General features: G+C 37.5%; 1 protein-coding gene across 1 annotated transcript in view; it reads left to right on the top strand.

The window, feature by feature from the left end:
- Window positions 1-26,006, top strand: part of LOC145778979 (uncharacterized) — a 91,635-nt gene extending 65,629 nt beyond the window's left edge. The window contains exons 115-140 of the mRNA XM_082590562.1: window positions 1,436-1,591; window positions 1,855-2,010; window positions 2,171-2,332; window positions 2,602-2,757; window positions 3,059-3,214; window positions 3,413-3,568; window positions 3,739-3,894; window positions 4,220-4,366; window positions 4,693-4,848; window positions 5,447-5,605; window positions 6,495-6,653; window positions 6,973-7,128; window positions 7,279-7,434; window positions 8,775-8,930; window positions 10,083-10,235; window positions 10,458-10,616; window positions 12,942-13,100; window positions 13,512-13,677; window positions 15,592-15,783; window positions 19,986-20,122; window positions 20,908-21,124; window positions 21,575-21,783; window positions 22,930-23,091; window positions 23,966-24,047; window positions 24,203-24,337; window positions 24,616-26,006. Of these exons, the coding sequence (XP_082446688.1) occupies window positions 1,436-1,591; window positions 1,855-2,010; window positions 2,171-2,332; window positions 2,602-2,757; window positions 3,059-3,214; window positions 3,413-3,568; window positions 3,739-3,894; window positions 4,220-4,366; window positions 4,693-4,848; window positions 5,447-5,605; window positions 6,495-6,653; window positions 6,973-7,128; window positions 7,279-7,434; window positions 8,775-8,930; window positions 10,083-10,235; window positions 10,458-10,616; window positions 12,942-13,100; window positions 13,512-13,677; window positions 15,592-15,783; window positions 19,986-20,122; window positions 20,908-21,124; window positions 21,575-21,783; window positions 22,930-23,091; window positions 23,966-24,047; window positions 24,203-24,337; window positions 24,616-24,836 (4,179 nt within the window). The 3' untranslated portion in view covers window positions 24,837-26,006. The remainder of the gene's footprint in view (window positions 1-1,435; window positions 1,592-1,854; window positions 2,011-2,170; window positions 2,333-2,601; window positions 2,758-3,058; window positions 3,215-3,412; window positions 3,569-3,738; window positions 3,895-4,219; window positions 4,367-4,692; window positions 4,849-5,446; window positions 5,606-6,494; window positions 6,654-6,972; window positions 7,129-7,278; window positions 7,435-8,774; window positions 8,931-10,082; window positions 10,236-10,457; window positions 10,617-12,941; window positions 13,101-13,511; window positions 13,678-15,591; window positions 15,784-19,985; window positions 20,123-20,907; window positions 21,125-21,574; window positions 21,784-22,929; window positions 23,092-23,965; window positions 24,048-24,202; window positions 24,338-24,615) is intronic.
- The last annotated feature ends 470 nt before the right edge of the window (window positions 26,007-26,476 follow it).

Genomic DNA, 26,476 nt, shown 5'->3' with positions numbered 1-26,476 from the left:
GTGTTGTATTTGTGGCATCGTGTCGAGACGTGGTTCTGTGTTATTCCCCCGCCTTCCGAAAAAGAATTTTTGAGTTTGTGCCCTGTAGAAGAGTCCAGTGTTGTTGTCGGATTTGATCAGTTAGAACTTTCATGTATGCAACAAACACGTAATCATTTAATGAAACTTTCATTGTATTTGGACTGCCTTCGTTTTAAATTACTGCATGTATAACAGTGTGCTTATTTAGGTATCATTGACTTTCTTTTCTAACGCTACACATTTTTTCTACAGATCATGGATTGCTTCTTATTCTGCTTTGAATAACCAGACTAACAAGACTAAGTCATTTCTCTCCTTCTAACCACTGACTAGTTTTCACAGATTATGACCATTAGTTTGTTTTTACTTCAAAACATTATTTTAATATGCAAACAAAGTGAATTTAACAGCATGTTGTAGTCTATAGTATTCTAGTAGACTAATGTTTGCATGTAATCTATGAAGTTTGATACTAATGTGCAAAGCAACTTAGGTATATCAATACAAATATAGGCCTATGACATATCTATATTGATTAGTATTTTTTTTAATATTATTAATTATATTTTGGTACTGATTTGTGTTATAGTTTTTATTAGAAATTAGAAATAATTCTTTCTAATAAAACGATTTAACACTGATGTCATGATGCTAACTTGTTTCATTTGTACGGTTAATGCAAATGAGTTAAATGTTTCCTAATATTCTAAATCCACGTTCTTCACTAACACTTCACTAGTATATCAGTTAGATTTTTTTCAACTATTTTCACAACTTCTACACTGCAGTCAGTTGTGCTTTCATATACGTAACATGAGCGTTGCAACGACGGATGATTTAAATATTAAAACGCTATTGTTCTGACACCTGAAAAATAGCTTGTTTATAAAAAAAAACTGTAATATACAATTTTGTGCAAGGGAAATAATAAAACATGAAACTAACACATATTATGTTTCGGTCACGTGGCTGGCATTGCATTGCTAACACAGTTTTCCATTCAATGGAATTTAAAATGTGACTGTTGACTTGTTAGTATCACTATAACTGCACAAACTTCTTAAAAACTACATCAGTGGTGTCATTCGTGAAATCCCACGAATTTTAATGACTTAAATGCTTCCCAAGCTTAAAGATGAGTGCTTATATAATTAATTGCATTGAAAACTATTGTTTGTTTTCATGTCTGTTATCCCATCACAGCATCAGCAGGCTAACCAAAGTTTGTTACGGTTTCCGTAGGCCTCTTTTTTAAACATGTAGGTATTCATTGTAAACATATGCAAACTTAAGAGTCAAAGCTGCATCCCGACGATTGTCGATTTCGGATTTTGATGATATCTGCGAAGCTTTTGGTTGTCGTTGACCAAAAAACTCGGAAAATGATGAGGAAACTTTAACGGAATGTTTTTAGGCTTGTCCTGATTGGTCAGAGTGGACCACGTGGTCTCAATGCAGCGTGTCATGCGACGGTGGTTCAAGACGACGTACTAGGGTCTGCTTTGGAGGGATTATTGGCGATGTTGGATGTCTTGGGGATTCAGAAAATGTTGAGGATTGTGGTGAAGGCGTAAGTAAACGTTTTGTTTTTAATTAGCATCAAAATGAAAATGATACAGTTAAAATCGGCCATCAATTATCTTAAGTTGAATACTATGTTGAAATGTTGCTTGGGCACAAAATTGTTTGTGTTGTTCTTCATTTACAGGCTTTTGATATGGTCTTAGTTCGAATTGGCCTCATATGACGTGCTAAATCTAATCGGTCTTTTTATGCTTGTTCCCGTTTTGAGTTCACATTGTTTGTGTTAAACATTTTTTTACGACTTTGCAGCCTTGTCCATCTTGGGAGGAATGGGGAAGCTGGAGCAGCTGCAGCGTGACTTGTGGAGTCGGCGTCTGGAATCGTCGCAGAACGTGTGAAAATCGACGATTTGGCTATCCTGGTTGTGTAGGAAATGCTAACGAAGAGCAAACGTGCGGAAGTGAGGTAAAGAAAAAACAAGATTTTTAAATAACACTTTAAGTTCTAATAACTCACTTTAATTTAATATAACAAAACGCCTAAAAAAATTTTACATTTCAAATTTTGCGTAATCCTGCAACCTTCGTGTAAAACTTATAATTTACCTTGTTTTGAATATTGTTAGGATGACCTCTGTCCAAGATGGTCGTCGTGGGCTCAATGGACGTTATGTTCTGTCACTTGTGGAGGCGGCTCTCGTACTCGAGGAAGAGAATGCGTGAATGGATCACCGGGTGAAAGTGGATGCTTGGGAAATGATCAAGAAGAAGGAGTTTGCAACTTTCAGGTTTGTCAACAGCTATGTTGTGCAAAAATTGTATATTAGTCATATCAAGCATCAGATTATACAAAGTCACTACCAATCAACAATCAATTTTGCACAATTAAAAACAGCTTGTTGTACTGTAAGTCAACAATATAAAGTATGCTATAGCTGTACCTCTGAAACCAACTGTACCTTACTTTACAGCTGTACCTTAGAAACCAACAGCATTTATAAACACGCTATGCTTCCTAAATAATTTGTAAACATTGTAAACAAACATATTTTTACAGAACTGTCCTTCTTGGGAGGGCTGGGGACCATGGTCTTCTTGTTCATATTCTTGTGGCGGAGGTAGTTATACAAGGAGTCGAACTTGCTTGTTTGGAAGTGCTGGCCTTGTCGGTTGCCTTGGCGACACCACCGACTTTGGTACTTGCAACAGTCAGGTACTATTCGTTAATATTCGGTATTATTATAATTTTAATAATTATTTTAGGAGCCTACTCTATCATCGTTAAAATATAGCCTACAGTATATTGGTCATCATTACCTTGAATCATGGACTTTTTGATAATATACGACAAAAGCGATTGACAATTCTAATAATTGCTTTATGAAAGATTTAGTGTTTAAAATATGGCATTGCCTAACAAAATTCGATAGGCCTAAATGTAAATATAGGCTGAAACATAAGCTTTAACGTTTTGATTTTACATAAACAACGGTTTGAACTTTTTTGTTTTTTAGGACTGCCCCCGTTGGTCTGAATGGGGTACTTGGGGTGCTTGCAGTGTGACATGCGGTTCGGGCATCTATACACATTTTAGGCAATGCATTGATGGCGATGTCGGAAATCTTGGTTGTATTGGACCTGAATCGGAGGAAGGATCGTGCCAAGAAGAGGTGGGTTGATATAGGCTTGACAACTTAAAAAATTAAACGCGTTTCTTTTCATAGCTTATGTATGAACAACCCGTAGATACAGAAAGCGTTTTTGCATAATTACGAACCGCAAGTAATATTTCTGCGACCTATTTTGAAGTTCTTGAATTTTGCAAAAAATGATTTAAAATTAAATTTAAAACCTACTTGTTTCAACAGGCTTGTGCTTATTGGGCGAATTGGGGAGAGTATAGTAAATGTTCTATGACATGTGCCGGTGGAAGGTCGCTCCGACGACGAGATTGCATAAATGGAGACGAAGGTGATCCAGGATGTCTTGGTTCTGGTAGTGAAATGCTGGTCTGCAATACAGAGGTAAGTTACAAAATGTTGGTCACGTTAATTTCATGCATGGAATAAATAACTTAGATATCAGCGCAAACAAACGTTTCTTAATCGTGTCCTAACGATAGGCTACTGACTTTCTTTATGAGAATAATTTTCGATGAATTTGCCATTCACAAAGTGTTATTTTTGTTAAACAGAACTGTCCTATTTGGAATGATTGGTCCGAATGGTCGGAGTGTTCTCACTCCTGCGGAACAGGAAGACGAACTCACGTCAGATCCTGCTTGTTCGGAGTGCCTGGTCTGGATGGGTGCATTGGATCGAAAGATGAACATGAACCATGCAACGTGGAAGTAAGTCAATGCTTCAATTCAGTAATCCAATTGTCAACAAACCTACACAACGTATTACAAAACGCAAGTTAACTGTAATATGTAATCAGTGTAATTTTTTTTTCGTCGTGTCCAGGCTTACACCCAGTGGTTGAACATTTAGATTAAGTGGACGGGAAGGCAAAGAAGCCAATCTTCGTATCCACCTTCAGGCATGCTTTCAAGTGTCTTGCCAAAGACACAGCCGCATGCTCATGAGCGGTGTCGAACCGGCGCCCTTTCGATTGCCGTTCCAGGGCTATCACCAGAAAGTGTAATAATGATACACAATTGTATGCATTGACAGCCATGCCGTATGTGGTCGCCATGGGAAAATTGGTCACAATGCAGCAGGACATGTGCGGGTGGAAGTCAAACTAGGATACGTGTGTGTGATGGAGAAGAGGAGGAATGTTTCGGAGAGTCGTCGGCTTCAAGAGGATGCAACTTTAATGTAAACATTTGGTTGTGTATTTTAGAAACTAGAGATACAATCTATAGCTTATCGTAGATTTCCGCGTTTCCATGAGGGCAAGAATGCTTCATTTTGCAGATTTCTCTTGGATTGTGAAGTGGTTTGTGCCAAAGGTTTTATATTTTTTGTTGTGGGTATAGCATAGAGAAAGAGGGGGAGAGAGAGATGTTTTATTAGCCTTTTTAGCACGATAAAAATGAATAATTACACAAAAAAAACACACATATATTGCAGAAACGACTGGCAACACCTTAGTAAGCTTGTGATAGTCAACAAAAATTTCGAAAAGTTGTTGTTCTTTCCAGGCTTGCCCGACATGGGGACAATGGAGCGAATACTCTCCTTGCAGCGCTACCTGTGGAAATGGCACAAGATCACATACAAGAGCTTGTATTGGCGGTACAGTTGGTCAACTTGGATGCATTGGTCCGTTTACTGAAACCACCTCGTGCAACTCTGGAGTAAGGAATACTTTTTTATGTTTTTTCTCGACCAGTTTATTTTGTCAATCTTAAACAACTCCATTTCCAGTGCTTGTGGAAATGTTGTTGAATAATATTTCTATGGTGAAAAACAAAAATCGGATTTGTTTATTTGACCATATTAGAAAAGTTTTACATTTTCTTGGGTGATCTCCATTGGGTGATTTTATCCAAATATTTACGAATCCCTTCCATCAATATCACCATAAAACATGCATTTCTTTTGAAATCTTTTTCAACTCAGATAGAATGGTTTTAACTAATAGGCTCTTTCTAGCTCATCGTTTCATTTCATTTGACGTTTTTTTTTGTCTTTTTTTTGTTTTGTTTTTACGCGCTTTTTCTATTTTTTTTAGTCATTTGTAACTCAAAATAACGCTATGCAACATGATCACAAGATAGTCTGTCTTATTCTGTTTAGTTTTCTGCTAATACATCGTATGTTGCAACATACGTTGGTGTTATTTTTCTCTGTTCTCATTCACTTTAACAACTAAGTTACAATAAATGCACGGTAAACTATATGAGATATTCAAATTGTAAAACGTAGACCTTCTGATGATTTAACTTTGTGCAGTTTTGCCCACAATGGTCTCCATGGGGAGAATACACTGATTGCACTCTCACTTGCGGTGGAGGTCGCACTACTCGGCAACGCATTTGCATATACGGTACTATTGGTGATGCTGGTTGCCCAGCTGGTGATGGGGTGGAAAGCCTTCCTTGTAACATCATGGTATGTATTATGGGGCACTGCGAAAGCAACCTATGTTTAGCTTAGGACAACCTGTCTTTTATATAGTACGTACAAGTTACAACAACAATCAAATTAGTTGATAATTATAATCGATTTTGCTAATCAAATTTAATCCTAATTATTATAACCACACAATGTTTCAAAGGCTCCAATATTAAAGGTTAAAGAGTAATATAAATGACACTTGATGTCTTGTTATTGCTTTTTTGTTTTAAAAACGTTTTCTGTGTTTATGGTAGCCTAATTGTATATTTTATTTTTATGAGATCATGGACTGTTCATGTTTGACTGATATCTCGCCTTTTGAGGTTTCTGTTTTTAAAAGCTAGTCCATTCTGAAAATTGTTTTATTCGATGTGCTGAACTACTATAGGTGCTGAAAAACTGCAGATATTTGGATATTTAAAGTTACCGGTGCAGGTTTATTTATATTTTTCTTTCACTGCCAGGGATCTTTACTTTTACTCTTACCAAGGTTTACGTATCCGAGCTATGGTTGGCATCAAACTAAAAACAATATTATATGATTGATAGTCAGAATATTCGCAAGCTTGAAAGTCTTTGAAAATTAAATCGGACGCAGACCCTGTCACTGAAAATGACAGAGTGAAATAACCGCTTGTTGTTGCAATTGTCGCTATATGTAAACTATTCTCCGCGTTAGGTAGCGCTGAATGTCCTTGAGACGCGTTGCTCAAGCGTACATTTTTCACGATGCGCCAGAATCAGCACAGTTTCTTCTAAAATATAGATCACCTTATCAAGAACACGCAATGCATACCTTTCACAAGAAATTTTTACCAAGAAATAGCCAACTTCAGCATTAAAAGCATTTTCAGAATGTCACATATTTCAAATGATTTCTCAGGATTGTCCTAGTTGGAGTCCATGGAGTCCGTTCGGAGACTGCAGCACAACTTGTGCGAATGGAGTGCGCACCAGAAGTAGAAGTTGTAGAGAAGGAAATCCTGGAGAACAAGGATGCCACATTGGACAAACTACCGAAAACGCCGTCTGCAACTTAGGGGTAATTACTTCAAGTAGCCTATACACCATGGCTGTAAACATTGTAAATTTATTATTATTAAAGCAGAAAATTCTTGTAAGAAACGAAATAGATTTATTTGCAATCAATGTTGCTTGATATCTATTTGATGTTTAGTTTATCTTACATTACAACCAATATTTGATTAAACATGTTGGTGTTAAGACTGGTTTTTAGCTTGGTTAAAATTTTTGTGAAGGCTGTATTTGTAAAACAAAACTGATCTTTAGGTTACACTTCACATAGGCTACTTGCTGCAACTGTAAAACGTGATGTTTACTTTGGACTGTTATTTGCGCAGCTTTGTCCGGTTTGGGGACCGTGGTCAAGTTGGAGTTCTTGTAGTTTGACTTGTGGTGGGGGATTTAGAACGCAATCCAGAACGTGCATAAATGGTGAGCCAGGTCAAGAAGGATGTACTGGTCCCGGAACGGTGGATGAAGACTGTAACGTTCAAGTACGAAAAACTAATTTTTAAGTGGAATCTTCCATTGGAAAATTTAACTAACTTGCTATGTAGGCCTACGGTACTTTACCTAACTTGCAATGACTTTACTTACCTCATTTGACAAAATAAAAGTAGCTTAAAAACTCACTGTCACAACAGGATTGTCCTTTCTGGGGACCATGGAGTGACTTCTCCGATTGTGGAGTTACTTGTGGCGGCGGAACTGTAACTAGAAGTCGAGTTTGCATCAACGGAAACAGATTCGATATGGGTTGCGAAGGCCCTGATACCGAAGCATCGGATTGTAATACACAGGTACGCTCTGTGCTACTTTAAACTTCTGCATATAGGCTAAACAAACAATTAGTGATTCTAGTATCAGCTTTAGGGTTCATCATAGGCTGTAGGCTACATATCGGGTAAGGTTATGGATTAGCAATCGGAAACTATACTGTCCTTATGGAGTCAACTGCTGTGTCAATTTTTTCAAAGTTAAGTTTTTCTACAAAATGTTGTTCTCTTATTTGACTTGGCCTATGATCCCCAGGTCATTATTCGCCTCACTTTCAAACTGATTTAATAAGAAAGTTCATGCTTTCTTCTAAATAAGTCAGCAACTAATTTTTGTGTTGCGAGCCTGCAACTGTCTTTTTTATTGACTGATTCTGCGTTATTATCGCAATTGTGCTCTAGAATTTTAGGCCTTACCACTTCATGACCAATGATAGCTAAAGAACGAAAAAAATCTTTTCTGTCCGATTGTTGTGAAATGTGGATTCATTATCAATTCTAAACAGGATTAGCTAACCAACTTTCTTGAACAGTAAATACCAAGTGCAATGACACGACCAACGATAATGGTTTCAGCATGAGCTTATTCATACTTTTAACTTTACCGAAAGCATGTCCTTTAGAGTTACGGCTATATCTATGTCACATTTTGTGAGAATTTCTAAAGGGCCTACTTTTATTTTCTTGATCTTTTCAAAACTGAAAAACTGTAGTGTTTGTTGAGGTTACTAACAGTTCGGAAAACTTGTTGCAGTTGCTTTGGCTTGGAAATGTTAGCTTTGTCCGCCCAGTCAGCTCAGTGGTTACGTGCCGGGCTCAAGATCACGCGGCGCTGGTTCGACTCTCGGGTTGTGTGCTTGAGCAACGCATTCAGGACTGCTCTTCATTCGGCGGGCACCTAGTGAATGGAATAATTCCCCGGCAACAACACTTCAACAATCGGAAAACTTCACTCTGTCAATCTCGGTAACTGGCCCTGTGTCAAGAGGCTCTACAAGTATGCGAAACTACCAGGAATAACCTATCAAGGCTTTGTCAGTTCGAGGATAAAGATTCAAAAACCAAACCAAACCATAATGCTACAAACAAAAATGGTACCACGGCATGCGCAACCAGCCATAATAGAGCGCTGCATGCAGCCAGAGCTCTGCAAACTCAAAGAATAAGAATACTCCAAAGTATCCTTTGAACCCCATGTCAACGCCACTGACTGTACCTTTCTTGAGCAGCTGTAGATGAGCTTCACAATTCTACATTATCTTTTATAAGAAAAATTCATATAAAAACGATAGAACATTGATGCATTCAATAGAACAATTAAATTCTACATAAAATTCCATTTTTATTGATGTAAACAACTTCAGGAGTGCCCGATATTTGGTCCTTGGTCTCCCTGGACAGCATGCTCCGAAACTTGTGGAGGTGGAATTCGGTCCCACAACAGAGAATGCATCAATGGAGAAATTGGACAGCTTGGGTGTGAAGGAGCAACATCTGAGCAACAAGAATGCAATAATCAAGTAAATAGGCAGCATGTTTTCCGTTTGTACTGTTATAGTGTACATTTTTGATTTCAACAACTAGCGAAAAAAAATTGGTGCTTAAACTGTTGAACATAAACGTCCACATTTTGTTGATATAGTTCAGTGGTTCTCAAACTTTTTGTCTTGGCGGACCCCTTTTTATTCCTTCGAAGCTGTCCTAGACCCTCAAAAAAAATTATTTGAATTTTTATTATATATCGCGTCTTCTAATGGAAACATATATTTCATAAGTTTCGAAGCGACACTCTAAGAGGAATTTGATGAACTCGTGACGCACTTATGACGATTGATGACATTGATAAAGTTATGTTATGAACAATATATTGGCACATAGAATCAAAAATCAGTAATCTTTGTGCAAATTTTATGTTTTTTATATATTTTATCAAAAATTAATAGAATGTTCGTGACCTTTTTTCGAAATTCTCCTTTTTCAATATTGTTATTAATATTTCATTGCATTCGCAATCATATAAATTGTGAATGAATAGGCTGCTGACTAACGTTTACATTTCTCATTTAAGCATTGATCAACGATCTGCTGTCTGAAAGGGCTTAAGTTGAACATATAAGCCTTATAAAAATTGTAACGCTATCATATGAAAATCATTTTAGTCACGAAACCGAATCTATGTGTGACTGGGAGTAGGCATTATGGGGATTACAACTAGAATGTGACACCGATGATTAGAAGCATTGCCCATACTCTACAAAACATAAAAAACAAAGTAACGTTAGCGGGTTTAACATGTTTTATTACAAAGAGATATAAAATAATTGAAAAATCAACTCAAAGGTTTTCGATACATTCGTGTGTCGTATTGGAAAGTAATTTGCAGATTTAAGTAAATCTTGATGAGGACACACGTACGTGTCGAAAACGTGTTGATTTTTTAATTATGTTATATCTCTTTGTAATAAACCATGTTAAACCCGCTGAAGTTACTTTGTTTTGTTTGTCTATGGTTCAACAAAGCAAAGTCTTTACCAAAGCTTTATAATACGTGAAAAGTTAACGAAAAATGATAAAAAAGATTGTTAAAATTTAACCAAAATGAGTTACAAAATGCATCAGTAAATGTCAACTACAACCCATCTTTGAAATATTCAACCGCAAATGTTATGAAGATTTGTTCAACTTGGTCACAATGGAGCTCTTGGGGTGAATGCTCAGCTTCTTGTGGAGGAGGAAACTCCACGAGATCCAGACGCTGCATAAACCAAGACTTTGGTGGCGATTGCCCTGGCGATTCTTCCCAGACCAATGTTTGTAATGGACATGTGAGTAAACAGTGTGTAGTGTAGTTGTAGACAATGTCTTTGCTCAGCGTGTGAGTAATTTACATGTTATGACTTGCGCCACAAAAAATGATTTGCATGAATAACGTATAACGTAAACTTGGCTTAAACTTGTTCAGAAAAAAATCAAGCTGTTTTTTTTTAGTTGAATTGTAGAAATGTAGGCTATTTTAGATTTTATTAAAAGTACAATGCATCCTTCAGTTGTGTCCTACCTGGGAAACTTGGCGAGACTGGTCTCCCTGTTCATTGACATGCGGTGGTGGCAATCGCAATCGTATTCGTGTTTGCATCGTGGATGCTTTGAGATCAAACGACGTGTGTCCCGGAAACAACACTGAAGATGAAGAGTGCAGTACACAGGTGGAGTGCTAATTTGTTCAAAAATGCATTCTATTTTCGGTTTTTAGTAAAGTGGTGTTTGTGTACAGATGTTTGTAAATACTTTTTTACACTTTGTAAATACCCGACTTGGGACTAAGCTATTTATGGAAGCTAATGGCCTTGATACAGCAAGATTAAATATTACTATTGGAGGAATTCTGGTTGAACGCGTCAAATGCTTTACCTGTCTGGACATATAACAACTGAAAATGGCAAAGGCAATACGTTAATATTGAGATGAATAGATATGACAAGAAACATTGCAAGAAATAAAAGGTATATCAACAACACGCAAAATTAGCATTAACGCTTGAAAACGAATTATGACTATAGATGACTGCTTATGGTCTTTTGCTACCATCCTGATTGCACCATAATCTAACCAACAGTTGTACTATGCATTGTTATGACAATTACATATACTCTGATTGTTTGTTAATATGTGGCGCTGTTGAAACAAAATAAATTGACTTGACTATGAAATGCTATATTTGTAATACGTTGCTGTACAGTGCAGGAACATGGACAGTATCATTCCTAATGGAAAAACCAATTTAGGCATTTGAAAGTGGATTTACAGAAGAATGCTTAAATTTTTATGAAAGAAAAAAATTACAAACGAAAACGTAGGCTCACTATTTACATGGAAATTCCGCAAACACAAAACAAGAAAACTGAAATATATTGGCCACATGGCTCGCAATAATTCTATTCAGAATTTGGTCTAAAAATGTTAAAAAAAAAAAAAAAAAAAGTTAAATCGACTGTGTGTAGTTTGCAAAATTCTAAGTCAAATAATCTGTCAGCATTAAACCCAATTGAAACCTAAAATCTTCAAACTTATGAAGCTTCAATCTTTGGTATTATTGTAACTGTCTCCGCCGCCAGTGTAGCCAAATCGTTTGGCATCCGCTGGCTTCGACCAGTCTTTCAACAAGGTTGATAGGATCTCCATTCTGTTTTGTCCTTTGCGATGTTTTGCAATCGATGGAGATGTGGTGTGCTGAGCAGGGATCCCAGGCCAGCTTTTCTGATGTCAGATCTCAGCAGTTGTAATAAATTGGTACGGTGACGTCCGGTTCGGCCTTGGTACTTTTTGCTGCCAATTATTGCAAATTCAAGGGCTTTCTGGGGAGGTGAGTCCTGGTGAAGTCTCAGAATGTGTCCAAACATGTTCCATCTCATGGTGGAGATCTTGCAAGACAATGGTTCACTGTTGCATATTTTGTAGAGATTTTTGTTCGAGATAAGACTGTTTGGCCAAGTATGACCAGTTATGACACGTAAATGTCTTCGATGACAGGCATCCAATCTTTCAAGACTTCCTTTGGTAACAGACCAGCTATTACAGTTGTAGATCATAATTGGGATGCAGTACGCGTTGTACAATCTTAGTCGCAACTGTAATGGGATTCTCGATCTCTTGCTCCATAGTTTCCAGTGTGATCTGAAAGCGACATTGCCTAAATTGCAGCGGGATTTGACATCGGCAGTGCTGCACAATAATGATCCCAAAAGTTTGTGTGTACGCCATTTTTCGTTTCCTCGAATCGGTAGGCTATCAGTATCAGTTTCATTTGTGTCTGCAAGAAATATGTGGGTGAATTCAGTTTTAGTCTCATTCATGAAAAGATTGTAGTTTTTCAGGTTCTTTGTAGCAATAGATTGTAGCATAGCATATCTTTGGTATTGTTGCTGAAAAAAAATCTGGCAGCTAAGAAGCCTATGTTTTTGTACATGCTTGAAGATATGCGACAAAAAATGAGTATGACAGGAATGGCATGAAATAACAGTTTTCTGTTCTTTTTTTTGACCTCCAGAAAGTCAGACAAAGAATTTTAAACTGTTCAGTGAAATTATAGTTAAATTTAATGTTCATCTCAAAATTAGGAGAAGTATTTCGGTGGGTTGGCCTTTCATGAAAAATGGTCGCCCCACATGAGCTACAGTATATTAGGCAACCCAGCGCAAATAAAGTAAGCCCTATAGGCTAAGCACTACTATACAATCATTGGCTTCACAGTTAATTGTTGGCAACCCCAGCTTGACAAAATGCAATTGGTTATACGGAAAATTGTTGCTAGAAATTAATTACAAAATAATAACAAAACTCCTTTGTTTGTTTTACAATTGTTACATTGTGCAAATGGTGTAGCTGAAAGTAAGTGCTGTAATTTATTGCTCGATATTTAAAATTCATTACAGTCAGAAAATAAAAAAATTCCTCCATTACAAATGGTCTTTAGAATATTTATAGTCTACTATGACCTTAGTATTTCTAGCTTACATTTAAATCTGTTGTAGACTTGTCCGTACTGGGCTGTTTGGTCTAATTGGGGAGATTGCAGCCGAACATGTGATGGAGGAAGCTACACAAGAACTAGAACTTGTTTGTTTGGAGAGCCTGGTGATGTTGGATGTATATTGGGTGGAACTTCTGATACTGATATTTGCAACAGAAGGGTAAGAGGCAGCTTGTCACTCAGTAGCATCTCATTTTGGTACGTCAAGACTTTAAAAAAATCCTCTTTCATAAAGATGTGGTTTCAATCACAGTGTTCTAATGAAACGACGCCTAAAGTGTGTGTGCTCCAACATAAAGAACTATATGTTTCTTGACAATCGATTGTAGCAAGAATTGGCAGCGATAGTCGTCACCGCACAGCGATACACAGTTATCAGGGACTTGTAAATTTTGGCTTTGATACCGCTTAAAACTGAGTAGACGTTCTTACCACTCGTTATTTTCAACAATTATCGTGATTTCAAAGTTACACACGTCTTGAGTCTGGAGCTCAACCCTTTCTGCTTACTTTATTATCCGAAAGGCTTTCTTCATATGCGGCACATCATCAATTTTTCTTATGTTTATAGTCTTGTGCGACTTGGTCGCAATGGGGAGCATATGGGGAATGCACTCGTACATGTAACGGAGGCACAGCAACTCGAAGGAGAATTTGTTTCAACGGGAACCCAGATGGCAGCGGATGTGAAGGGTCTTATAATAGTAGTCGGCCTTGTAACACTCAATCATGCCCAAGTTAGTATAGCCTAAATTACAATTAGCACTGTTGTCTACCATGATGTAAACAAACGTTTGTAAGTTATATGTAACAAGTCACGGGGAACTGTTGTGTTAGCCTATGTTGTGCAAATAAGCGTGGGAATTTATTTATATCGCCCACACACAGAGATGGGCGTGGTCTTGATCTTGAAGATCACAAGTGATCTTGAAGATCAAGATCGTGATCTTGATCTTGAAGATCACTTTTTTTTTGGTGATCTTGATCTTAATCTACAGTAAGATCACTTTTTTTGTGTGATCTTGATCTTGAAGAACAATAAGATCAAGATCACTTTAAAATTGAAGTTTACTTACTAGAAAGAGGCATTTTTTTAGAACTCGTACTGTACAAAGTAGTTAGTGGCAACTACCATGGCCACCTGGAGATGTGGCCTGATTTGTCACATTTTGCAGATTTTGATTACAGCTACTGCTAGTGCTTGACTGACATTTTCTGAGATGTTTTTACTTTTGCGGTTTCCTAATGACATAAAACTTTTTGTTGCCTTGGGAAACCAGTAGCAAATGAGAAAAAGTAAGTTGAAAAACGCAAAATCAGACTGTTATTGAAAATTAACAGTCTGACTAAAATCTTCGAAATCAAATTTTCTTTGTTTTTCAACATGTAAGGATGTTAAAACTTATTGTATCATCTGGGGAAAAGAATAAAGAAAGTGTAAAAATCTAATTTTTAGAAAAATTTATTTAAACGTTTGCCCAAAGTAAGAAAAACCTGGAAATTTCTGCAAAATGTGACAAATCAGGCCATATTTTTAGGTGGCCATGCAACTACTAACAATAAGCCACTGTTAATATGATATGTGTCCAACAAAAGACGATTTAAACGTCATCTAATCTGGTCACTGGTCAGTGTTGCCATTTCAAATTGAAGGAAGTTTTCTGTGTTGGTCATAATAAAGAAGTCAACTTCCGTGTATGGTACTTTATGTTGACTTATAATAAAAATGATTTAACTTTGTTCACAATTTTCATGTATGAATTTTAAAGAAATGTTTGCTTTCTTTGACTCAATTTTAGATGTTTCAAAAGTCCAGATTGGCGGTATTAAAAAATCTGGACTCTAGCCGACTTTGGTCATGTAAAGTGGTTTATTGCAGCAAATCAACCAGACCAAGACTTGTTTAGGGTCTGAGTATGAAGTGGTTTGTCTGACCGCAAACCTCTGAACGTTTTTGAAAGCAGACAACAGCATCAAGGTTGCCAGATGGGTAAATGGTGCAATAAACATTGACATAATGCAGTGAAAGTTAAAACTACTTAGTAACACGAATAAAAACTCCCACACGGACCAGACAAAAATTTGGTAAAAAATGATGCAGTTCAAAATTTATTTTAGTTTATTTATTATAAACAAAAAGTATAAAACTAATTGCAAATTTTGTGACTTTTTCAGTACTACTGTAATTAACCTCGGCCTTGGGTGTGACGTTGCGATTTTACGCAAACTACGTCAACAATTAATAGGCCTAATAGCAACAGTCACTAACTGATTACAATTCTTAGGCTAGCGTTCGAGTAGTTAAAAGTAAAAGTTAGCAATACTAACTATATACCTTTACCCAGGTGGCTTATAGTAATTATTTTATGCAACATCATTGATCAAAAACTTGATTTTTTTCAAGTACACAAAAAGTGATCTTGAAAGTGATCTTGATCTTCAAGATCACGATCTTGATCTTGATCTTCAATATCGCATAGTTTGGTGATCTTGATCTTCAAGATCACCTATTCTTGGTGATCTTGATCTTCAAGATCACCAATACTGGTGATCTTGCCCATCTCTGCCCACACATCGTTTATCAATTTTGGGCTTCACGTACATGCAATTATAACAGCTTGTCGAATATAACAAACGTTGTTTTTTGTTAGCGTGTTCACCCGATTATGAAGATGTTGGTTTGGAATTTGGTTTTGTTGTGTGCACCGATGTAACCAATACTGGATCGATATGTTTGTTTACCTGCTTCCAAGACTATCAGATTGTCGGGGTTTCAACATTAACATGTCAAGAAGTGGAAGCAGGGGTGGCCCAGTGGGATGAATCCCCACCTTCCTGTCAAGGTGATGCCAAAAATGTGTAAACAACGAGTATAGACTAGTAGTCCAGTCAAAATAGGGTTTGACCCACCACTAGTTGCAAATGTTTCGACCCATACATTTTCTGAAAGCTTACATCATACAGAATAACATACTAAAAATCTGCCACGAAAAATTTAGTGGAATCCCCTTTTTAGGGGTAAAAACAAAATGGCCGCCATGTGTCCGAAAAATCTTCATTTTTCCATATTTTTTCACCTAATTCATATAACTTAGGTCTGTAAAAGAGCTCATTCTATATAGGAATCCAATAACAGACATTGGAAAGTTGCAATATGAGACAAAAACGTGTCTTTTTTAAATTTATAACAATTTAAAAATAAAATGGCCTCCACAAGTCCCAAAAATCTTTAATTTAACCACCATAATCGGAAAAGTGGTTTTGAAGATTTTGCATGTTTAGTTTTGCCCTCATATATGAGTGCTGGCGGTCAAAGCGTTAAGGTACCACGTCCTCAATGGTCTGGATTCATGCAACTTATCCACCAAGGAGAACATCAAGGCAAAACTTCCGTCTTGTTCCTGCCCATGATTGCCATGGACCCCAGTGATCTCTCATGCATCTATTCTACCCTGAAATTCATTTCGTCTCATGCAACCAGATACAAAGTGTGTCCTGTCATCACACTTGATCAACCATTGTGGCTAAAGGCATTTAGCATGGTTGAAAGTCAGCCAGTTGAAAGTCTTCAACCATCTGTGATAAGACTCGGAGGATTTCACACCATGATGAGCTACCTAGGCAGCATTGGACATTTGATGAACGGAACTGGACTTCAACAACTCTTGGAAATAGTTTATGCACCTAATTCAGCGGTCCACATGCTGTCCGGAAAAGCGGTGAGTCGCGCAGTCATAGGACATCTTTTGGTGGATGCAGCCCTTAATGCATTGTTAACCTCGTCAGCATTAGATATCAACTTGTCTCATATTCCTGAATCCGATGAGTGCTTTTCAAATGACCACGAACAGGACAACCACTTGATTCTTCAGTTGAGGCATCTAATGAAACGATTACTATTAGGTGCAGTGTCTCCATCAGATCTAGATCAGAATGAAGTGATTCAGTGCTTAGAACAGAAAGTACAGCAAACTAAAGACACCCTAAAAGAATCTAGAACAGCACGACTTTGGCTACAATACATTTCGATGGTCACAATCCTGTGCAGATTCATTAAAGCAGAGCGACTAGGCTTATGGCCATTGCATCTGCAGTCCATGTACGAAATGCTTCTGTACTTGGCAGCATCAGGTCACAATCACTTTGTGAAAAGTATCCACTTGTACCTAGCCAAGATGTCCAAACTTCAGAGTGAGATGCCTCTTGTCCACAAGCACTTCATGGAAGGACATCACGTTGTTTGTCGCACAGACAGATGCTTGGCTGGTCTCTGGACTGACCTGACAATCGAACAATGTCTAATGAGGAGCCTGAAGTCAAGGGGTGGACTTACAAGGGGGCGTGGATTGACAGAGACACAACGACTCATCTGGGTTCTATCTGCACCAGCATGCGCCCAAGTAAATGAAACCATGCAAGAGTTCACAGGGGTGAAATTTCTCACCAGTGAGCAACACAAAGAGAGTACCCCAGCAAGGATGAGCAGAGATATGAAAGATCTTCAAGATATAATTCAGTATTTGACAGTGAGAAATCCATTTCGAAAGGATGGCCCACCAAGCCTGAGAAGCATAGTGACAGGCATTGCAGCTCATGACAGTGTCAACTGTGACTCAGCATGGGACGTAGGTATGAAAATCCTTGCACTAATGCCTGGAGTAAAGGTGACTGAGCATTCCTTCAGAAAGAAACACCAAGCCATCACCATGGGTGCAAAAGAATCGGTCAAAGTCAAGGACAGGGAAGTGAGTGTTGATCCCATCCTCCTATTTCAACGTTTAGTCTGTGCTGGCACAACAACGAATCAGCTACCAGAGGTATTCCAGTATGAACTTTGTCCATTTCCATCAGCCTTGTTTGAATTAAAGTCCATCATTAGACCAGCCAACAAGGCCTCCTTGGCTGACTTCTTGTGGTCTTCATCAATTGAGTCTGCTCCAAAACCATCTAAGCCCTTAGTCCAGCATGTACTAGATGGAGGTGCCCTGCTCCATAAACTTCCTTGGACAAAAGGAGCTGCATGGGATGAAATCATGCAGATGTACACTGATTATGTGATGTCCAAATATGGACCCTGTATTGTTGTGTTTGATGGTTACACAGATTCGCCTTCCACAAAAGATGGTGCTCACTTCCGAAGAACTGTTGGTAGGATTGGGGCTGAATATTAACCTTCGATCCAACAATGAAGCTCCAAACCAAAAAGGAAGACTTTCTTGCTAATCATAAAAATAAACAGCGACTAATCCATATGATAGGGGACAGACTCGAAAGAGCAGGATGTGTTGTCCACCATGCCAGAGGAGATGCAGATGTCCTGATAGTAGAAACCGCGATGTCATCTGCACAGCAACAAGACACTGTAGTTTTAGCAAGTGATACTGACATTCTGATTTTGCTCATACATTACAAGAAAAGTAATACCACACACTAGTAATACTAATTGCCAGAAAAAGTTAATTGCCAGAAAAGTAATACTAATTGCCATGTACAATGGAAGGCAAGATGATAATCTTGACGATCTAAGATATCAAATTTTCTGTGGAAAGACAGCAAGACGTATGACTGCAGTAGACACATGTTCTCTTCCTCCCACGTCATCAGCAGCGAGGTTTCACAGTCTCAGGGTATATCATCAAGTGCAGGTGTGGCTGGGTCATGAGACAGATGTGCCACCGGAACAGTGGGGTTGGCGTTTTAGTGAAGGCAGTCTGATGCCTGTGATGACAGACAAACCTCCAGCTCCATCTCAGTTCCTGAAAATGATTGTCTGCAACTGCAAGACCGGCTGTTGTACACTTCGATGCACATGCCGGAAATCTGGTTTAGAATGTACAGTTGCATGTGGTGAATGTCATGGGTCATGTTCAAATTCGTAATTAGGCCTAATGGAAGACATTGACTCTGATGATGATGCCTTGGTTTGAACTATTAATTGTTTGATTAAATTAGGTCCTTTACAGAACTAAATTGTGCGAATTAGGTTAAACGATAAGGAAAAACGAAGATTTTTGAGATTCATGGCGGTCATTTTATTTTTAAATTTTGTTATAAACTTTTATTAAGACAAGTTTTTATCTCATTTTTCAACTTTCCAGTGTCTGTTTATAAATTCCTTGTACCAGAAATATAGAACGAGCTCTTTTACAGACCTAAATTACATGAATTAGGTGAAAAAATACGTTAAAATGAAGATTTTTGGGACACATGGCGGCCCTTTTGTTGTTACCCCCAAAATGGGGTGTTCCACTAAATTTTTCGCAGCAGATTTTTAGTATGTTATTCTGTATGATGTAAGCTTTCAGAAAATGTATGGGTCAAAACATTTGCAATTAGTGCTGGGTCAAGCCCTATTTTGAGCCGGATTGACTGGACTATAGTGACAAAAGAACTCTCACCGAATCGTTCATTGGCAGCATTCATGTTTGTTGTCATATTTTGTCTTACGATATCAAAATTGAACATTAGTAAGTTATTTTTTCAGGTAAACTCAGTTATTTTTAATTCCACGCGCAGATTGAACATGACAACAATAAACAGCGAATAGTGTAGTAACTGTGTTTTACATAGAATGAGAATTGTAAAATGAATATTAGAAAATAAGTTGAGAAAGACAAATAGACTGAAGAATTAATAAATATGCTGGAGATGAGGGAAACTATAAACCAACTAACAAATGGAGTAGAGTGGTGCTAAGGAGGAAGGAAATCTTCTCCAAAAGACATCGACCTTTAAGGTGTATAAGAAAAAGAAACGGAGACTACATAAAAGAACATGAAAAGAACAGGTTAAGATTGAGAGGCAGGCAAAGTCAAACTAAAAAGTGATGATGCAATAGACAAAATGACATGGAGAAAAGAGGTAAAGACAATAACTGCAAAAAATGAATCCGCCACTCCCACTAGTGGAAACAAAAACAAGAAAACCGAAATTAACTTATTTTAATCAATAAAGTATACAACCTATAGGCCAACTTGTACAGTAATTATTAATTGTATTAGAAAGGAAGCGCCAAATTTTAACCAATAACAATTGTCTTGTATAGAAAAATGTACGGATCAAGTCGACGTTGTGTTCTTGATCGACAGCTCATCGAGTATAGGCATCGAAAACTTTCCTACCATCCGTAGATTTATTGAGCAATTGGTTTTACGATTTGACGTTGGACCTGAAGATGCGCAAGTAAATTTTTTTTTTATGTGCTTTGTGTGTTTGTCTGGTGTTTCTTGTTTAAAATTTATGTTATTATATTTGGTTGCGCTGAAACTGTTTTTTTCACAAAGCGCTGTGAGCAACGAACGCCGACAATTAGGCAGTATTTCGATCTTTTTTATTTCAAATAGCCAAAAACGCTGGACAGATTAACAGTAGTTGCGGCCCTAGACGACGGTGATACCCCTGCTCACCAGCCGAGGAATAGGCCTACAGGGTGGTTAAAATGACCCTGCACTGTCTAATTAATTTATGTTTGTTGAAAATTTATAAAAGTATTCGTTGTCTACCACAAGCACGTTTTCCCAGAAAGTGACTTCCTCGGATGCTCATATTCTTTCTCTAGGTTGTGTCTTAGATGTTGAAGTTGTTTTTGTGTTAGATTGCTCATGAACTTCCGGTGTTGTTGCACGTGGTTTAAAACTTTTTTTTTATAATATGGTCGCCTGTGCATGGAAATCGAACATTTGTCTGTAAAATCACATTTACGTTGCTCAAACGTTTAACCGAACTTTCACTGTGAATGTCCATGTCTCTTAAACGTACAAGAGAATGGTGTGGATGATGGTTACAGCACTATACAAAACCAAGCATTTTTATTGAGTTGAACATACGAAAAGCGATTTATAGATCTATTCTATTGTGTGTGGATACAAATGCTGAAATTCTATTGTGTATACATTGTCAAAATTGCATGCTTGCAATTACTGTAACTTGGTCTGATTTAATTTTTGATACTTTATGCTTTGCTATAGTTTGCTGCCGTTCGTTACAACAGTGAAATCGATCACTTGTGGAGCTTAAACACCTTCCCCAACAAGCAAGATCTTTTGACTGCTATTGGAAATATCCCTTATGACGGTGTGGGCACTTTAACTGGTACTGCTCTCAATTACACTCGAAGGAATGTTTTCCTCTCAGCACTAGGGAGTAGACCCAACGTCGCAAGGATTGTTCTTGTTCTTACTGACGGTAAGATCTGTGGTGGCTTGTGACATAGGCTACTTACCTTATGCTACCTCTGATATTATCCTGTCGACTTTAATTTTTTTTTTTTTTTTTGATGCAGTCCAATGTTTTTAGAAACACAAATAACTGCCTTCTCCGTGCAGCTTCCTAAGTATATGCTTCACTAAGTGTTTTATTTTTGATAAAGTTTAGGCTAATGTTGGAATGTTAGTATGATTCAAGCGGTAAATATTACGGTGTTTGTTTTCAATGTGCTAAAAACTTTTGGTTGAAGAATGGTGGATTTGCAAAGCAAATGCACCAATGCCCTAAATGTAACATATTCGATTCTCTGAATTTTTCTAAAAGATGGCTGAGCTAACTAGAGATTTCAGTTTTACAACATTATTTCATCACGCTGTAGGCTATATTTGCTATGATTTACTACATTGCGAAATGCTTTCTGCTTCTCAGGCGTGTCTCAAGATGATGTTGTGATCTCATCACAACTTCTCAAACGCGATAATACTCTTGTCATTGCTGTGGGCATCGGAAATATTGATATCAATGAAGTCAACGAAATTGCTTCTGATCCCGACAGCGATTTTGCTACGACTGTGGAAGATTTCAATTCCCTCAACATCATAGTTAACAGCATTACGTCACAGATTCGATTATGTCAGGTTTGATATTTTTATTCGTTGCTTTACAGTAGCCTACTTACTACAATAGTTTGTTAAAAGTAGGCCTAGTTTTTGTAGGAATAGGTTGAAACGTTAATCGTTATAAACAGCTTCTTGAAATTCAATTTATTTTTTGTTAACTGTATGTTCGATAAGTAGCCTAAGGGCGTTTGACCGATGTTTGAACAGTTGAATCCTTATCCTCGGTTTTTTCAATCTGGTGGTGAAGATTCAAACTAACACCAGAGTTTTGTTTAGTATCAGTTCTAAACCCTTTTTATTTACTAAAATAAGTTAGTTTGCCTTCCTCTGCACACATCTGTGCATGAATAAGCAGTTAGATTTATTGGGTGTTGGATGACTAGATGACCGCTCATGGTCTTCCGCTACCATCCTGATTGCGCCACAATTAGGCCTACCAACAGCTGTAACTTGCAATGCATCACTTTTTCTTATCATTTACTCTGCTTGTTTGGTTATATGTGGCGCTATTGAAAGAAAAAAAAAATGATTAGACTTGACTTTTTGGTCCGTAAAACAATTAAAATCACATTGAAGGTGGGGATGAATATTGGTTGCTTTATATGTTTCTGTTTACGTGATGTAAAGTGGCCACATGGACTTGGTATAAAAGATAAAAATGATAAAAAAAATATTTTCAAAAGAAAATTTCCTTACAAAGAAGCCCGTTTCTACACGGCTCGGATAAGCCGAGCGACGATTAAGAGGCTACCACATAGCTTTATTGTGCCTGCAATATAAAAAACGAAGTTAGACAATCACCAAGCAGACTTCACCAGCAATCTTGGTGTAATCCGCAAGAAAAAGTTACATTTCCTAAAATAAGCAAGTCTAAACCATGCATGTAGTCAGATCGATACAGAACCTTTCATGAAATCGAAGTCATGTTTCACTCAATATAACGAATAAAGTAGGCCTATATGAAAAAAATGTATTACTGCTATATCACAGATTGCATGAGTGAACTACAATATAGTGTAGCCTACATTTGGAATAGCCTAAGGAAGTGTATTTTCAGTTACCGAATTAATTATTGCAAATCGACATCAAATAAGTAATTAGCTGTACACTTTTATTATCAACTAGCCTACTTTGCTAATTAATGTGACCTGGTTTTGTTTACAGGGCCGTGAAAGCAATTTTACAGAATGTCCGCCGGATCCAGTGATGGATGTCCTTTTTATTGTCGATGGTTCTTCTAGCATAGGGCTGGAAAATTTTGAACTTGTTCGAAACTTTATCACTCAATTGATCAATCAATTCAACGTTGGACCAAACTCCACAAGGGTACGATTCGCATATAGGCCTGGTGATTTTTATTGATATATCAAACTAATGCAAAATAAGTAGCCTAGGCATAACACAGCGTTTTACATAAAATTCGCATTGATCTTGATCGCAAAGTGATCAGTGTTTGTTTCAATATGTTTTAACGAATTTACAAGCCTTTTTAAAAGTTTTTGAAACTGCTGAGCATTAATTTTAGAAATTGCTTTCTAAGGATAAAATCTGAAGATAAATTATATATCTGAGGACATTATTCAGTAGTCTCTAAATTTATACTTGCTGAATGCATTGACTTGCCGAATGCATACTCTCATGAATCTTCATCATCTCAATAGCTGTTGTTCAAATGTAGGCTACAACCCAGCTATAGTGATTTTCAACATCAGCGCTTTTTGTATAATATGGACGCGTACAATGCCCATGGTCTGCAATTCTGCAAATGATAGCAACTCGTGGGAATGGAGTCAATTTTTGCAATCGAATTAATCGTATTAGCTTTTGCACCATGAAAATTTTATTTTCGAGTCAGTCTGTTTGGTACCCGGACATTTTGCCGAAAGGACATTTTGCCGAAAGGACATTTTGCCGAAAGACATTTTGCTGAATGGACATTTTGCCGAAACTCATTTTTGTGTTATATGTATCGATGTTCTCCACAATGTGTTTTAGTCTATCGTTCACAACCTTAGTCCTTTCGGCAATTTGTCCATTCGGCAAAATGTCTTTCAGCAAAATGTCTTTCGGCAAAATGTCCGCGCACGGTCTGTTTGACGGCTCAAAATATCAATCTGATGCCTGGGTATCACCAAACGTTACTTGTCTAAAATATTGAAACAAAATGGTGTTTAGTTTTAATTCAATTTTACACTTGAAGGTCGGTTTGATTCGATACAACTCGATCGTAGATGAACGGTTTGCACTGGATGACTTCGAAACAAACGAACAAGTTGTTGAAGGTATAACACACAGCCCTAATGATAAACAGATAAGAAAAAAAAATTAAAAGTTGTGTTGAAGGCTAAACTCTAATTAGTCCACAAGCGTTTATAGCCTACAGTATAGCTTTAAAGCCACCATGGGATGCTATCTTACTTTACATTATTTGTAACAGCTGTCGATCAAATTCCATACGATGGCCAGGGAACAAATACCGGGTCGGCTATCAGTTACGCAACAATGAATTCTCTGCGTGCGGCTTCCGGAAGACGGCCAGGAATACCTGCGGTTGCAATAGTTATCACTGATGGTAAGCTGCGTTTTACCAGAGTGGTTGCTGTAATTCTAGTCTATCTTAACTACACTCGGTGATCTGAATCTTGTGTGATGGTCATGATCAATTAGATTACTTGTAAAGTCACATTTAGCACAATAAATAGACCACCATTTGCAATTTTGGACCTATAAAGTTGGCAACTTTTCGGACAAGAAGCTGTCAATGCTTAGAATCAAGCCTGACAGTAACAGAGAAAAGTAATATTTCAACTCAACATCAGATAAGTTATAAACTTGCTTTGTTGGTTATAGGAAAATCTATGGATGACGTCAGAGCGCCGGCCATGGAACTTCAAAAAGTCGCCCAGGTTGTAGCAGTCGGAGTTCGTGGAGCGGTCGAATTGGAATTGAGAGATATTGCTAGTGAAGAACTGAATGTATTTAATGTCGAAAATTTTGACGCCCTTGCTGGAGTTGGTGAACAAATTAGTACGGCTGTGTGCTTTGCCGCTCGAGGAAATAACTTACCATAACTGACGTTTAACAGCGGCCTATTAAGTGAAACTGTTTTTTTATATGTTATAATTTTGTATATGAAATTTATTTGATTATGGCATCACCCACTAGTAAGTTTCGTCAATAAGTTTGTATTTTTTGTTAGCATTTCAAACCGCTTGCTGGCTGTAGCTATGAAAACTTCTTTCAAGGTGTAGCCTGCGTGCCAGCAGCCTACTTGCAAGTATCCAAAAAATAAAACTTTGGTTGGAAAATGCAGTGCTTTGATCATAGCTTTAGCTTGCCTGGAGGTGCAAGTCATTAATAGCCTAAAGCTTGAATTTACACATAGCCTAAGCTTAGGCTACCTTGATTTCAATCAAATGAGATTAACAGGTTCACGATTATAAAGAAAATGTTAGACACTTGCCCAATATCTGAAAAACACATGGGTTGGGCCAGCCTATAGGCTAGGTTACAATTTTCAAGAAACTCTTTAATTTTATATAATCTAAACTGATTAAGTTGCAGTAAGCTTTTCACTCTATAAGTGCTTTCTTTCATTTTTGAGACATTTTTGCACGAGACTTTTCTGGTATTCAGACCGACGATTCCAAAATTCGGCAAAAATCGAAACTAAGGAACTTTCCAAAACCGCATTTTAAATTTGCATTGCGCGCCATCTAGCGGTTGCAAATATTTGCTCTAAATAAAATGCAAATTATGACGCATATATACACGTAATTAACAGTCACAAGTTGATAAGTGTATTAAAACTATTTAGAAAGGTTGTGGTCATAGGTGTCGGCAGGCAAGGGGCACTTACCCCTCTCCGGATTATGATTTTACATGTAATTTGCTCACAAGAGTGCAATTTTCCAAATCGGATTCGCCTTCCACGTAAACACTTTTCCATCAGGTTTTCAATTCACTCTATTTTATTTTTTTGATTTCTCTAAATATTTTTCCGCCGTAGGCGCAACAACCACTTACAGCAGACGTTAACAGTAGTTTTTTTCACAATTCTCGCACCTCACCACTCAAATGGTACTTTAAATTTAGAACTTTTCTTGCCTATGTTGCAGCTTAGAAGATGAATTTGGCTTTAAAAATTGTGTCTTTGCAACCTCTGCCTCTCCCCACCCTAGCATTTTTTCTGCCGACACCCATGTTTGTGACGTATTTGGTCATTTATTACAGTTTAATGATTTTCACGCAATTATAATCGCCTATGTTCAATTGATTGATTGATTGAATTTTTATCCTCGGACTGGGAAAGCTTCTTGCAGAGCTTAATCCTGGCAGTTTCGCATACTTGTAGAGGCTTTGAATCACTGACGCAGGCCCGGTCACCGAGATTGACAAAGTGAAGTTTCCGATTGTTGAAATCTTGTTGCTGGGAACTATTCCATCCATTAGATGCCGCTGAATGGAGAGCAGTCCTTAACGTGCGTTGCTCAAGCGCACACCCCGAGAGTCGAACCAGGCTATATGACACTTCAAGAACATTAGCAACTGAAACAAATGGTGACACAACGTTGGCAGATGTAGAATCAACGTATAATAAAAAGATGAACATCAGCGATTTGAGCGATTAATGTTTATCTGAAGACAATTCAATGTCGTTTATTCAGTAGGCTACTATTTTTTTGCTTCAACAGAAAAGGCAGCGTATATT

Source organism: Aplidium turbinatum, chromosome 10, assembly GCF_918807975.1.
Source record: "Aplidium turbinatum chromosome 10, kaAplTurb1.1, whole genome shotgun sequence".
Taxonomy (NCBI): Eukaryota; Metazoa; Chordata; class Ascidiacea; order Aplousobranchia; family Polyclinidae; genus Aplidium; species Aplidium turbinatum.
This window is presented reverse-complemented; position numbering and strand designations above follow the sequence as displayed.